General features: G+C 45.3%; 1 protein-coding gene across 6 annotated transcripts in view; it reads right to left on the reverse strand.

Moving 5' to 3' along the window:
• The window catches only part of LOC120819166 (protocadherin-15-like), a 96,837-nt gene that overhangs the window by 58,353 nt on the left and 22,763 nt on the right, over positions 1 to 15,721 (reverse strand). For 5 of the 6 annotated variants that reach the window (XR_013467762.1, XR_013467761.1, XM_078103526.1 and 2 more), the window contains exons 3-11: positions 14,643 to 14,657; positions 14,000 to 14,065; positions 10,662 to 10,822; positions 10,156 to 10,311; positions 8,120 to 8,239; positions 7,408 to 7,518; positions 4,911 to 5,081; positions 1,640 to 1,748; positions 528 to 640 (exon numbers count right to left, since the gene is read on the reverse strand). Coding sequence is in view for 3 of the 6 variants with exons in the window: in XM_078103526.1 (XP_077959652.1) it covers positions 528 to 640; positions 1,640 to 1,748; positions 4,911 to 5,081; positions 7,408 to 7,518; positions 8,120 to 8,239; positions 10,156 to 10,311; positions 10,662 to 10,822; positions 14,000 to 14,065; positions 14,643 to 14,657 (1,022 nt within the window). In the remaining 3 variants the exon portion in view is untranslated. The remainder of the gene's footprint in view (positions 1 to 527; positions 641 to 1,639; positions 1,749 to 4,910; positions 5,082 to 7,407; positions 7,519 to 8,119; positions 8,240 to 10,155; positions 10,312 to 10,661; positions 10,823 to 13,999; positions 14,066 to 14,642; positions 14,658 to 15,721) is intronic. The other variant, XR_013467763.1, reaches the window with a different exon arrangement.

Consider the following 15,721-nt stretch of genomic DNA (forward strand, 5'->3'; position numbering starts at 1 on the left):
TACATCTCATTCGTGTTGTCGTATTGCGCCCCTCAGTTCCTTCCTCCTCCTCCTGCCCGGATTCATTAGTTCATGCGGGATCAAACGGCTTCACCTTCCCAAAAGGGCACCGGGTGAAAGGAAAACTTCCATTTTAAGTTCCCGCGGTGCAGAACCTGATGCACGCCTGGATGTGTTATTCTATTAACAGCCTAATTGAGACAAAAAAACCCATCTTCACACAGCACTGGATACCACTGGATAGCACTAATACCTTTAGAATTACTTGCACGTAATATGATCTCGAAAAAAACATTTTTTAATTGACCGAAAACCAGCATGCCGCTAATATATCAATTGAGGAAGAGCAGCTGGTCTTTATTTAAGATTGCGGATTTGCTGATTAACATCCTGATGGATATTTGGGGGTGTCGAGTGCAATGAAAAATAACCTGGTGGACGGTGCGGTTTCCATGACAAATGCACGCTGGGTAAAAGAAAGAATCAAGTTAAGGCTCCTCCTTTCTGCAGTTGCAGGTGTTTCTCACCTTGATAACCAGATCAAATCTGCGGTGGAGTTCTCTATCGATGGGCTTCAGTAGCAGCAGCTCCGCCGTGGTCACGTTCAAGCTGAAGTATTCTGCATAGGACTCTGGTTTTCCTGAGAGAGAGAGAGAGAGAGAGAGAGCAAATAATAGGACGCAAAGAACACGGGGTTATGTGTGTGTGTGTGTGTGTGTGTGTGGGTGAGACACATCAGCAATTGTTTTAAAAATCAATACATGTTTATCTGCTGGGTGTCCACGGGCAGTATAAAGAATACAGGGAAGGGGGACGTGGGGGGACGGGGGGAGAGACTAGTGCACCCAGCTTTCTCATCCCTGCTCTCCACAGGTAGGAATGCACAAACACGCGCATAGAATGTTGCATTGCTCAGTCGGGGAAATCAAACTTTGATGAGCAGCAAACACACGAGAATGTGCACACGGCAGAATAGTTATTCCCCCGATACGCGGCCCCTGAAGTCCGTGTGAGAGTGGTCGCATCACATCACTGTCCAACGTGGAACTTACGTTAAAATCCTGCTGTTGGTTTATAAAGCACTGAATGGTTCTAGCGGGTTTAATGTCTGTTTTTAAGATTTCAATTAATCCTCTTAATTATTTTTCAATTAGCTTTTCCTTTGTCTTATGTTTGGATGTTTTTTATGTGAAGCACTTTGAATTGCCTTGTTGTTGAAATGCGCTGAACCAATAAACTTTCCACAGGACGGCTCCTTTGTCCACAAATGAGGGAACTTGAAATATTATGTTCAATGAAATCATTTTTGTGACAGGATAATTACCTTCCATTATTTGGTCCGATGAACACCATTAGTATTAAAAACCTTGTTGAACATTAAAGCTTTCCTGCCTGACCATGCACTGCTTTTAATTCAACAACTTGGGGATGTTGTGGTTTCTTTTTGCCCTTTTGTTACACTGTCTCTCAAAATTACTACTGAGACGTTTTGTCTTAAAACTGGGATCTCACCAAATCAGTGTCAGGTGATGTTTGCACACGTTTACAGGCCAGGCGTGTTTATCGTCCGGCCAAACGTGTGGCCTTTCTGCCCAGTAGTGGTGAGAACTAATCTAAAGCCAAGAAAATATGAACCCACCGATGAGGAAGGAGTATAAAACCCCCGGCCGATCGGAGGGGGGTTGTAGGTTTCTGTCTTGGTCCACGGCTTGAATGGGCGGAGTCACATTGACAGGATTCACCTTATTCTGGAAGCAGAGCACAGGAGGACGTTAAAGTTGACATTTTTTACATTAGGACATGACCGCTGGATTTGAATTAAAAAAAAAAAGTAGTAATTAAGTTATTAAGAATAACGTTACCTAAACTATTTATTATTTTAACAGCGAGCTCCGATAACACCAGCAAAGGAAGAGAGAATTTAGGAATAGGGGAATTAGGAGAATCAGTTATGGGCAAAAGCAGATGTTGAATCCCACACAGCATGCATGCACGTGCACGCCCCCCAAAAAATGAACCGTCACATTCAATATAACGGGATGATAACACAGTAACAATCAGGAGCAATTTCTAATGTGCATATGCTATGCTGCTCCACTACGAGTGTGCAACCACATTACGTGCATTAGTGTAATATGCATTAGTAGATGGAAGCATCACATGGCTCCAAAACAAACACTAAAGCTATAAATGTCAAGCCAACACACCCAGGACACACACACGTGTGCGATGTACACAATAGTGTAACACACACCTGCTGTCATAGGCTATTTTATCACCGCACCAGCACTTAAAACCTACAAGCCGCCATGGAGCGACATCTCCTTGCCTGTCACCGAGAGAGGAGAGGAGGGCGACACAGACCGGTAGGATGTTGTGGGCGAGTAATGAAGTGTAAAAGAGGCTGTAGATATGTGGAAAGGAAATGAATCTGCCAGGAGTTGAGGGTAAACCGGGAGCTGAGGGAGATGTAAACCCAGCGAAGAAGACAGGAGGAAAGCCAGTCAGAGGTGTGATGTTAACAGTGACAATCATCCACAGCAAGAAAAGAGAAAAAAACAACTGACATCTGTCTAAAAAGTACTTTCGCACATGTGAAAGAAAACAGCCTGCGTTTAATGTAAGGAGTTCTGAAATTAGACACGCCCCTCGTGTACCAACGCTTCGTGCCCACGCGTACGAACAAGCCGCACTGAGGTAAAAGAGCGGAAGCAGATGAAGAAGCCATGCGATATCACAGTTACTGAAAGTAATCCAATATGACATCGCATCTCCGGCTTCACACTCCATCCCAGCAGTTGTTAAACTCCTCGCTACATTACAATTACTGGCAGCGGGATCATTTCATCAGCAGCGGGAACATCTCGCGGTCTCCACTCGCAAGCCGTGTCGCAGAACAAGCACCAGTCGACACATGCAACTCAAATAACCCACCCACTTCGCCGTGATGTGTGTACATTAAGGGGAGCCACGTTTACCAAACTCAGGTTTAGTAAGACCAGAACACGTGGACACCCCCCCCCCCCCCCCCCCGTGGAGTATCTGCTCCCTGGGCCTATACGCTGGATGACAGAAACATGAAGGGCAGGTAGACGGCTTACGGGTGTGATGAGGAGGCTAATGAGCGCAGGCAGGTGGCCGGTCAGGAGAGCAGCGAGGGAAATCAATGGTGGAGGGGAAGACGCTCGGGGTCGGGGGAGAATCGCGGCGGCACGAGGTGCAAAGCTGCAGTCGGTGTTTTTGAGCAGCTGTAAAAAATAAAGTTGCAGCTTGTGTAACTCGAAGTCTTGGATGCTGTGCTGGTTGCTGGTGTTGCCGTGTGGCCATTCACTTGCCACAGAATTATAAACTAAATCATTTGGTTTACTGCTCAATAATGTATTTTCCTCTCGCAGCTTTCCCCCTTTTTATGAGTGTTTCTGTGCGTTTGCTAACAGCGTCTTGGTGTATGTGTGTGTATATGAGGGAGAGAGAGAGAGAGGTTTCTATACATCCCTCCATCCATTGCACAAACATAATATACATCCTCATTTCGGCGTCAGAGTGCTCATTTCGGATGGTTTAAAAGTGTCCATATAGCGCTGGCAGGGCGCCGGGGATAAAAAACACACACAGGCATTCAGAAAATTCAAGAAAGAGGCCACATGGACAGCTTTAATCAATCAAATCAGGCCCCTGAGAGGCTGCTGCTTTGAAAAAGATAAAAGTGCACTCAGGGAGACGTATCGAGACAGATCGTGCTGTTGGCATGAGTGCATTTATTCAAATGACCTCGGCTTGTTTAAGTACATGATTGCTTTTAAATAAAGCCTTGACACCTTCGGGTTGCATCTCACGAGCAGCGCGTCTCCCCGGCCGTCTTGCTCGTAGGCTGAATCTTTGGTCCTTTGGCTTTGCATGCCAACGACTGGCTGCCACGTCCTGTGCGGCTGAATTGCGAGCTGGCGGCGGGGTGCTGCTACGTCCTGATCGTTAAATCCTCCATCTCAAAAGGTTTGTTTTTATTCCAACAGACCTTTTGACGGCAGACATGTTGCCTCGTCATAGCAGGAAACAACACAGGTGTGCCTGATCCCATCTTTGCTCCGTTGGAGAAGGATGACGCAGCCGTGGTTAACTTTATCTAATATACGACTGCGCTTTTCCCGCGAGAATAGATGCCCGCGACCTTTAATGAACAGGCGCAGCTGTCTCATTCAAGGAGGGAAGACTAGAACGAAGAAGCCTCGGTTTGGTTTTTTCTTCTTACTACTCTGACGTCAGAAAAGTGGGGAAAAAAAGGAAGCATCTGGAGTCGGCAGCAGATGCGTATTGGGAGCGAATTGACATGTGAGGAGCAAGCTTACGCTTGATGCAACGTGTTTTATTCACCACTTCGGATTTTAAAACCTCTCAAGTATTTTCCCCAGCATAACATTTCCGTGGCTGACTTTTTTCCTCTCTCTTCTCTGCTCTTCGTTTTATTTCCTCCTCCATATCACCGCCCCCCCCCACCCCCCTCCATCGTAAATCCTGTTCTTGTCTGCGTACACTTTTTAAAGGTGTAAAGTTGATTTATTCCTGTTGCTCCTTGCCTCTCCTGGCTTGTGGAAAAGCGGTGTGTGTTTCTGTGCACGTCTGTAAGTGTGGGTGTGTGTGTGATAAGGAGAGATACAAATACGTTTTAAGGAGGGGAGAGAGTTCCATCAGTGTTTTTCAGAACAGGGGTGGGTTTTTCTCTTTTGGGCCACATGGAATACAGAAACACACACACACACACACACATACACACTTTGGTGGACACATGCCCAAAGTGCAGGCCTCATACAGACACGTTATTCAACGTTTGACCGGTCAGAAGTCACGATTTCTTCAAGGTCTACATGAGGTCCAAAGCATCCACACACACACACACACACACACACACTCACCGGTTGGGTTAGCTCCAGTACATTGGCCCTGTATGTGATGGGACTGCAGTCCCGGGTGTGTCCCACGAGGGTGCATGGTAGGAACATGGGGCCCAAGTCATCCCCGTCCAGTACGTCCACGGTGAGGGTGGTGGTGGCCGTGCGGCGCTCGCTGGGATAGGGGGCTCGGTCCTGGGACACACAGAGAGAGATTTTCTTTTTAGGACGATACTGCACTTTCTTCTCCGGATATTTGTGTGTCTCCATCCTTCTAGGATCCTTCGACGATCGTGCCGTAGTCCCGCTGAAAATTTCCAGAAATGTTGAATATGCTGGCATCTGCTTTGATCACCTTCCTTTCTATTCCCACTTCATCGGGGGCAGATGAACACACCCCCCCAATGTGTTTATGAGAACGGTTCAAGTTCTTCGATCATAACAAATTAATGGAAACATATTTGTTGAAGAAGAAAAGTTGTTTTTATAAGAAAGAAAAGTGCAAAGTTGGATTTTCTAAAAAGAATTGTTTCCATTTTTAAGAATGAATTATGGCGATAGGTTGATGAGACTAAAAAGATGAAGCACTCAAACCAAAGTCTCAACCTTTTCTCTTGCCCTCAATGACAAATGTGTAATCAAGTGATTAGAAAACTTTCAGTCTGTGTGAGTCGTGTGGGCGGACCCGTCTGCGCAGACAGAAATCACTCAAAATCAGCGCTGAAGACACAAAACACTGCAGTATAGCCGATGAAAAAGGTTTTCCTCTATTGAGCCCAAACGCCTTTTATAAGTCCAATCAAATGCAAAGAATTTTAATAAAATCCCTTTAGTTCCTATAAGGCAGCGCTCAAATACCACATTTCGTCAAGAATAGAATATTTGTTTCAGTGGGATTTCAAGACGTAAAGCCTAAAGACTTACAAAACATTAGAAACAGTGGTCTTAAAACCAGAAAACTGATTTAAAAACACCAAATTCACAAAAACCTACATTCCAGTGAAAGTATTTATGCTATGTAAAGGATTCAGAACATTAAAAAAACACACAAACACAAAAATGAAGGACCGTGACCGTGATGCACGCGCACATGCATAAATGAACGAAACACTAACGTCGCTGCACAACATTACGTTTTTATTCAAACGGAGACCTTCGCCACAACTAAAGCTGAAATAAATGTGTTTCAGAACGGCCAAGAATAGACAACAAGACCAAAGCTATTTGCAAACTTCTAGTTTGTTCTCTCTTTTGTGAGCATGTTTTTTTATTCCCGCGTGTGTCTACGTGTTGATCTGCTATTGATGGTTTATCAGTCAACTACATACAGAGGCAGCTGCTCTGCACATTCACAGAAAACAAGCCAATGCATCACAGTGGTCGATATAACCACTGGGTTTTTATTTCAAAATAATAAGAAACTCAGGGAATCAATGAGAGACTCAAGCTCTGTGCAATTGAACAATCAATGCAACTATCAAGATAGAACTACTGTTTCTTCTTCACGTTGTCTGTGTCAGTGTCTCGGCTTTCTGCCACCTCTTTTTGTCACTTTTAAATTGGAAGAAAAAAAGCAAAGAGGCATGAAAACCTGCTTAATGTTATTTACTCTTACACCTGATTGGAGTGTTGCACTTTTTCTCTGGCAGTAAATATTCTCTGAAAACACGGCGCCTCGCTCACTCTCTTTTTGTTGTCGTTTGTCTTTAATAAGCAGGACAGCAGTTCATTTGAAGCTACGATTGATACGATAAAAGCCTCCACAGCTGCAGAAACAGTATTTTTTATTTCGCACGTATTCACACTCTTCACAAAATGACAATCATATTTATTCATATTTTCTTCCACCGATGAAAAATAGCGCATCACTTATTTTTCCACAGATTGGTTTGGAAGCATTTAGATTGTGTGTCATGCCTGAAGAGTTTGACAAGCTCCCTTTGTCTCCCGTCCAGCCAGCAGCCGTTAGCACGTTAGCTTCTTATTTATCGAACAGACACAATGTGTCGTCGTCGCGTTCAGCGCAGCTAAGAATATATACATGTTCATTATATTCGCCGCCCCTCGATTATCAGTGGGCTAAAGTGAACATGTCAGTGCTTTCAAGCAAAACATAAATTCTGCAGTGTACTGAAGTGTACTTTTAATCCCGCCTTCGGGGTACATGGGCCTTTGGACGTATGGGTATTGGAAATCACTTTGTCAGAACTAACGTTTTCCTGCCGCTACATGAAACGTGAATAATACAATCAGCGACTAAACGAATGGCTGTCGTGCCTGAGATTGGATCCTGCAAACTTCTATCACCGTTCCCCGCGGGAGGCAGTTTTCTTTTTTTGCACGTTGAGTGAAATTCCACTTATAAACAAAACATAAAGGTCGCTGTGAAATGAAAGCGATTAACAGCATTAACACATCGATAAGGGTTCGTCTGTAGTTCCTTTCAGGCTGCGAGAGGGAGAGAGAGGATGTGGACGAAGTGGAGACGTGGAGGTAAATATTTAGAAAAAAAGAGACTTACATTGGCCTGTATGACGACCAGGTAGCGTGTGGTCTCCTCGTAGTTGAGTCTTTCTTTGAGAACTACTGAGCCAAATAGTGTCAGAGGGATGTCAAACGTTCTGTTGGTTGTCTGAAACACACACACACACACACACACACACACACACAGACATTGCAAGCATGGTGAAATAAATCAAATAGGCATGCAACTGAGTGTTATTGAGGAATATGGCGTCATAAAAAAAAGGAAGATTGCACATTTGAGAATAAAGCTGTCTATCATGAAATAAAAATGAGGTTTTCTAGAACATTTTCTACGACATTTTATATTTAATAAGTAAAGTTCTAACAACATTTTAATTCATTAATATACTTTCCGCCATTTCTAGATTTGAGGGTTTATTTCATAATTATTTGTTTAATATTAAACACTTTAGAGATCCACATCATCATACCAACACAGATTTATAAGAAAATTGATTTGACGGATGCTAGATATCATCACTTGACGCAATAATTAACTTCTCTAAATCTTTATAGCAATGTCTTTGCAACAAATCTGTCTAAGAAACCAGTGCTGAAACATAGCGTACAAGATTTCAGGAGATTATTTATTACACACGGAGAACAGAGGAATATTTTGTCCAAAACTTGCTACGATTCAAATTTGGACAACAAAATCCCCCAAAAAACATAAAGCAAATGTGCATTGCTCTTTATTTTCTACCTACCGGGTCCTCGGGGTTGTACTGGATGGTGTACTCTATCTGTCCATTGGGACCGTCGTCGATGTCTTTGGCCCCGTTGTTCGCCGAGAAACCGGAGAAGATGGTGGTTCCCACTGGCGTCAGCTGGAAAAACACGGCGCAGGGAGGGAGGGACGTCAGCACCTCTTCCCTCTTTGCACTACATGACGTCAGACACTCAAACACTTTGAAAAACTCTTCACGCGCGCCCGGCCACGCGGGACGCCGATGCCCCACCGCCGCTACCGAACAAACGGAAAGTGACACGTTCGTTCTGCTCAAATGGGGCCTGAGAGGGAAGATCGGCGCGTAAGTGTTGGTGCGCTTTCCCTCGCTGTGCAAATGAAGCACAGGCGGCGTGTTTTGTCTGACTTTGTTTGTCTGCAGTCTGGGACTCTTAATCTGTGTTACTGCTGTGCGTGTTTGCTGCACCCCGTTGCCCCAACGCGTTGACGTTTAAAGGCTGAAAGAAAATGCGGCATCATTAAAGTGTTGAAAACCAAATACTCGCTTATTACGTCACCAATTCCATCCAATGTGAGTGAGCTTTCTGATTTGTTCTCACTTAAATACGTACTGTTAGATCATATTAATATAAAAAAACGTATTAACAGATTGTTATAATGTGAAAAATTTACATTTAGAAAGCTGCTGCTTTAAATTCTTACCACAGCACACGAAAGGAAGAACTTTTCCCGCCATAAATTGCCACCCTGTTTTTTTTTTTTTTTAACCCTGACCCTCAGGAGCCGTGATCACGTGTCAAAACTAATCTCCAGACGCTACGGGAAACATTCACGATTGAGTTCAATTAAGCTGCCGCAGCAATGATTCGTTGCGTGGTATCCCTCAACGAGGTTATCGCTGCCTCCCACGGATCCAACAGCGGTCTTCAGAAGGTCTCCGGCTGTCACTTTGCCACTCGTGGGGCCCCGGCTCTAATGAAACGACTCCAGACTTTGGCGCCGGTGCCAACTAATGAAATCAGCCACAAGGATTCCCTCGTGCGGGGAGGCGGTGAATCATAGACTGTGTCCCAGACGCTCTTATAAATAACCATGTTTCCTCTCTGCGTGTCTGTCACTTTCCTCCCTTTCACTCAACAACCAGTCAGCGAAAGACAAGTAAGAGCCGCTACGATGATTGAGCTGGATTTAACGCCTGATTCCCTCTGTCAATATTAAGTTTAGTGCGATGGGCGCTTGGAGATGTGGGGGCAAGCTAGAGTGAATTACACGTAGCTGTCGGACTAATGAACAGACTTGCAGTTAAATCTTAATCATCGGCCACATCAGAGTAGATTAATTCCTTTTTAAAACGTACGACCACAAAACTAACCACATCCACCTTTCCCCCGGCAAAGAAATCATGTATTAGAGTTTTGTTATGACGCATCTTCTAAAATGTATGGCGGACGTTGAAGTGAGCGGAGGGAATTATTTTTTTTTTCAGGGGGAGTAATGAGAAACCGCAGCGCTGGGAGAGGAGGTCCGGTGGAGGAGGAGGAGGAGGAGGAGGAGGAAGAGGAGGACGACAGACAGCCGGAAATATATCGAGTGTGGCAGAGGAAAGGTGGGCCGGTGGAGGAAAGGCGACATAATGAAGAGCTGGGAGTGGTGAGGGGGCACAGAGGGAGAGAGGCAGCAAAAAAAAAAAAAAGGAGGAAGGGAGGGAGGCCGAGAGAGAAAAGGAGCTGGAGGAGACGGATTGACTTGGACGGGCCGCGCCGTTCTGTATAATGAGATACTCCACCGGGTCCGCCAGCGGGCTGCAGGCATCCGTGTCCAGTTTTCAGTCCGTACCTCCTCTAGTTAAATGCGGCTCCCCCACACTCTGGATGACACCCCAACTGTGGGTTTTGGCATCTTAAAGACCATTCTGGAAGACTCAAACCGCCCGAAGTCTCCGCAACATTAGCGTGACAGCCAAACGCAATGGACAAGACTATTCCAGGGGTATTTTTATTCGGAATGCATCGGTGCAACAGCAGGGTGAAGGGTCATTGTTTGCGTGTCTTTTACCTCGTTGACGGCGACGTAGTATCGCGGCTGTTGGAAATACGGCGCGTTGTCGTTGCGGTCTCGGACGACGATGCGGACTTCGTGCAAAATAACCGTGCCGACCAGCTCGTTGGTGCACTGCACCTGAACCACGATGGAGTGGATGTACGAGGGCGGCTGGGAGAAAGCAGAAAGCAGAGGAACACGTCAAATCCACGGATACAGCGGCAACAAATAATTAACCAGGAAATAAATAAATGAAGCAATTGAACACCAGACTGCCAGCCTCTTGTTTTTTAACAGACTTTAGCTGAATGCTAAGAATATTTAAAATAGCAAAAGCTGGAATAAATGAAAGTTTGATTCCAACCAATTGGTCAGTAAAAGTAAACTAAGACGCGAGCAGCTGAAACAACATCACATTAATAAGTAAGTATCTGTGACACAACGGATTCAATCCATCAGGCAATTGGGAGCAAAATAGTTCTGAAAATTATTCAGAAGCCAAAACTTTTTCCGGTTCTCACGTCTCGGTCCAGAACACGTCCGGTGCTGTTGAGGTAAAGAGCTTGCTTGGACGGGTCAAGGATCACCCAGTAGTCGTGGTTATCCCTCAGCGACAGAGAGATGGTTCTCCCCGGACCCTCGGCCACGCCATTTATCTGCATGTTTTCCACCAACAGCGTTCCTGGGATAAAAAACCCAAACAAAGTACATGCATTCAAATAATGGGTTTAAATCTGCTTTCATCGGGCGAGAAGAAGGAGCCGGGCCTGTTCTTCGTCGCATGGAATCAACTGCGGTGCACGCCTGGAAATTGCACGTAGGGCGAATCGATGGAGACACACAAACAGAAGGGAGAGCATGAGAGAGAGAGGACAGAGCCTGTAGAAGTCAAACTAAGTTGAGGCGGACCAGAAGTTTCTGGAATATTAAATGATAAAAAGACAAGAACTGTGGCAATGAAGCGATTGGGGAATGAAGAGAGGAGATTACCAGGGACGCGACACGCGGCGTGAAGGGGGACCGTCTGCTGCGTTTTATCTCTCCATTAACGGAAAGCCAGAAGACGAAGTAGCAGAGACGAGCAACGAGTCAGAGAGGAGAATAAGTAAAAAGGCAGACGGAGAATCAGACGTCTGCGTCCAACAGGAACCTCCTGACTTTATTGGTGACTGACAGAGTGAATTAAAGCCGCGGCCCGGCTGCCAAGCGCTTAAATGTTCCACGTCTAAGTGTTTCTGTTGTTCCCTGTCATGTGTTTCAACCAGATTCATGAGCTAATGCTTTGTCGTAGAGGAGCAGTTTATTAAAACAAAGGGAAATATTAAAACTGGAAAGCCGCAAAACGGTGGTGAGGAAGAAAAAGAAATAAAGATTTAATTGTTTAAGATGGGTTCGAGAGACCCGTTACCAGGCCAACCAGGCGTTGTTAATAAATAAATACCAGAACGCTTCTTCACCACATCAGTTGACGTCGCGGAGACAAATGTTCATTTACACCCTTCCGTAAACATACAACTACACAAACACACACACACGGAGCGATCTCATATCTGATCTGCCGGATAGAAATTTGGGTCACGGCCTTCTGCGCTACCACGGAAACCGTGTGAAACGCCTCGCTTTGATTTGCTGGTGTCAAATAGACGGGGAAATATAACGAAATTGGTTTCTGTACACGAGCAATGGGACCGAAAAATAGAATTCATTAGGCGGGTTTAATTTCATGCTATATTTCTTTAGCTACTTCTCAGTGATTTTTTTTTTCTGCTTGTCTTGCAAAACGACAAAGAACCTCCGGTGGGGGGGGGGGGGTGAAGGAAGAGACAGACAGTGCCGACACCTCGTGTAACTACGTTAACTCCGTAGACCATGTAATAGAAATGTGACCTCACTGCACGGGATGTGTGAGTATATACGGCACTCAGCAGCACCTTATTAAATTGACCCGAGTGTTACAGCATACGGGCAGAAGGGCGTGAAGCAGTGTGTGTGTGTGTGTGTGTGTGTGTGTGTGTGTGTGTGTGCGTCAGGACAGAAACGCAAAGACAAGGAGCTGCCTGAGAAAAAGAGGCACGCCGAGCAATCAGAGAGCTGAAGGGAACGAGAGAGAGACGGCAAAGCAAAGCGAGGGGAGAAAGATTGGGTTGAGCGAGAGGCTGAGAGGACGAAACATTAAAGACAAGATCGAGAAAATGAGCATCGTGGCGGCACATTAATAGAATTTTTACAGGACATTGGCTCAACTGAATGTGGCGACAGGTGCGAACGCGAAAAGTAATCGCCACGTCCCCCCCGCTGCTCTGCAGCAGGAGGGGTCTATTGTTTCGCAGCCTTTTAACGTTAGTATTTCACTGCTCATGGAAGTTTCATGATTCTCTGTTGTTGTTTTTTATGCACACGTGTCATTTTGAACATGCATTTTGAGCAGATATCGCTTGCTGTTCTATCTATGTGCATATAATAAATATTGGATTTGACTCGTTACATGTGGTCAAGCAGGAAAGCAGAGCGTATTCACAGCAGCACACGTGTCAGAGCAGTAAGCAAAGAAAAAAAACAATTCTGCATGCCGTCGTAGCCTGTAATATTTGCTAAATGGATTGTGTTATTGTGTACATCGTGAAGACCCCTGTGGATATTCTGATATCTCCCACTAAATGAGTGTGCGCTTGTAAGTATGTGTGTCTGCCCTGCTCGCTTTCCCACATCAATCCACATAATAATGCATTTACTTCGTATTATTAGATTCAAAGCCCTAATTTAAATATTATCTTCTTTTATAACATTTCCCTGAGGAAAAAAGAAATCCCTCCCCTCCCTTCCTTCCTCCCCCCCTCCTTTTCTTTCCTCAAGTCTCTCTCTCTTCTTTGCACAGACCAACTAAAGATAATCAGCCTAAAACAAGATCCTCCATTCAATTGTAACAGTATTGCACACCCACGGAGCAATACACATACATCCATACGGAAGTATTTTTAACAGTGTGTATGTGTACATTATTAGATTATATCAGACAGGACATACACACATGCGTGTCTACGTATACACACACACACGGTCAAGCGTCCATGCAAAACATGGAATTAAAAATATAAGATAAACCAAATCTATTGAAAAGTGTGTTATTGTCACATGTGCAGATATAATGCACACATGCGTTCAGCATTATGAGAAGAAGATCTATTTTCTATTAGACCGCAGAAAAAGGATGTTTATACGCAACCACACACGTCTGCACTCAGACAGACTGCAGGCTCGGTGTTGGCTCACATTCTAGGACACTAATTAGCACAGAAAGTCTTAAACATTTTAAAGCCCACTCCAGAGACAAGAACACACTGAAAGTGCTTCCTTTGGTATTCAGATCAAACGGTTCAGAAAACTCTGGCTGACTCTTTATTTTTTATTTTTTATTATTGTCCATCTTTCAGGGAAAAATAGAAGCGAAGCGATTTGTCTGAAATATTACAAATTAGCAGTACAACTCCAACAGATGTCCGGCATCCAAAGGCAGCAGTTTCGTTTTGCTTTGGAAGCAACTAGACCCTGACTAACGTTGCCGTTGTCCTGTTTGTTTGAACCTTTGAAACACCCGAAATGATGTTATATGCGTCGCGTAGGGGACGGCTTCCTGGTTTGTGTGCACTGACTTCCTACCGAGCAGCCGGGAGAGACTCCAGGTGAAAGGATTAAACATGTTTGCTCATCTTTGGAAATAGCCGGGGTAGTTGCTCCTGTCTTTAGGCTGTAAGCAAAGCGGACTGGCTGCTGACGTAGAATGACCTCGTGTCTTATCTTCTGGGACAGAGAGCCGGCCACGGACCTGCTGATGGGTAATAATAACAGCTTAATACTTTACCGTTGGGGCTTTCTTCATCTATGGCCACGATGGTAGCAGGAGGACCCGAGCGGGACAGTTTACATTCTGGGAGGATTAAAAGAAACAGAACATTTGTAGTTAGCGTTAGCTACCTCGCAAGGCTCCACTTCTTTAAATCCGTTAAGAAATATGGGTGATTGTGCTTGATGAATCTTTTAATGCTGCTGCAATCACTCTGTCCGTGTCCATCTTTGGAGAGGAACTGGACTCTGAAGAGCGGCAACGGCAACTACCGAGAGGAGCCAAGGGGGGGGACGAAAGGATTGAGCTGTGAGGGGTTAACGGAGAGGGGATGGAAATGGAGTCTGAACTGACCGGACACGCTGGAAACTGGAATTTCACAGGTAAAGGCAGACACAAATAATTAAAAAAAAAAGCACATGAAGGAAAAGCAAAAACTTGCGACTATCTTGCACGGGCAAATACGTCTGTTGGGTTGATTGAAAAATGAGCCAAGAAGTCGTATGATTTGAGGTGATGTGGAAGAAGAAGCGGGAGACACAACGTGGTAGTGAGGGGAGGATAGCAAACCGTTAAAAACATCCCTGCAGGGTCAGCGAGGGTTAACAAACCCGAGCGGTGACTCGACAGACTGAATGAAGAAAGAGCAGATAGTTCTTACCCTCATATTGCCAGTCTGCGGATAGAGACATCCCATCAGGAAGGAGAGAGGAGGGAGGCAGCAGCCAAAAGGAGGATAGTAAGGGAAGGAAAAGGAGAAGAGAAGAATCACAAAGGATGAGAATTAACCTTCAGGGCAACAAAATGACAGAGAAAGAAGGGGAAGAGTCGAAATTTGAAATGCACTATGTGAGTGCGAAGTTTGGGGCAAAATAGAGTTGTAGAGATGAATAATGCGCTGGGAGGTGCGCTTGTTTGCATGTACGGTACACAAACGGTGTTCTTGTCTCCAGGAGCTTTTTCACCTCCTTTCAAAGCCGCGCCACACTGTACTAACTTGAGCTGCGGGAACTCTGCCCCTTTTTTTTTTTTAAGGGGGGGGATTCTCCTTCATCCCAATGTCCATGCAGGGATACAGAAAATACCAGAGCACCAACATTCACAGGACAGCGTGACACGATTGTAAGTCCCTGCAGGGAGGCTGGGAGCCGACTATTGGCTCTCCTAGAAAAAAGGACTTCATGGAAGGATGATCGCGCTTTCCTTCCCTCCATCTGTCCTCCCCTCTGCAGTGAAACATCACTGCTGGGTGGAAGCATGTATTACCTCGGGATTCATTGCTAATATATCTTGTTTCCCGATTAGCGACGAGTCGGATGGCCAAATTGATCAGAGCGATCAGTAGGACTTGGTGGCATTCAGATATGGAGATCGACCTGCAGTTAAAGTAACAACAACCGGTGCGCCGACCAACGTGAACCCTCCATTAGCTCTGCAGCCACATGCATGAGCGAGATCTTTAACCTGTTCCTCTCCCGAGGCAATCCCCTCCGTTTAGCGATGCAGGTAGATGCATGAGCCAAGGAACAACAGTCGCTATAGTTGCATTACACTCCACCAGCTGGCGTGTTTGTTTGCGCGTGTGTCCGCCGACAGCAGATGACAGATGCGTATCCCCTGCTTGAATGCCTTTTTATCCTTCGCTGTAAGCCGATGCCCCTCATTCATTACTAACCAGCCATTTGTCCTCCGCGGGGCATCGATGTCTCGTTCTCTACACTCTGTTTCTTCCCTCCTCCG

This window comes from Gasterosteus aculeatus, chromosome 5 (assembly GCF_964276395.1).
Source record: "Gasterosteus aculeatus chromosome 5, fGasAcu3.hap1.1, whole genome shotgun sequence".
In the NCBI taxonomy this organism is placed as follows: domain Eukaryota; kingdom Metazoa; phylum Chordata; class Actinopteri; order Perciformes; family Gasterosteidae; genus Gasterosteus; species Gasterosteus aculeatus.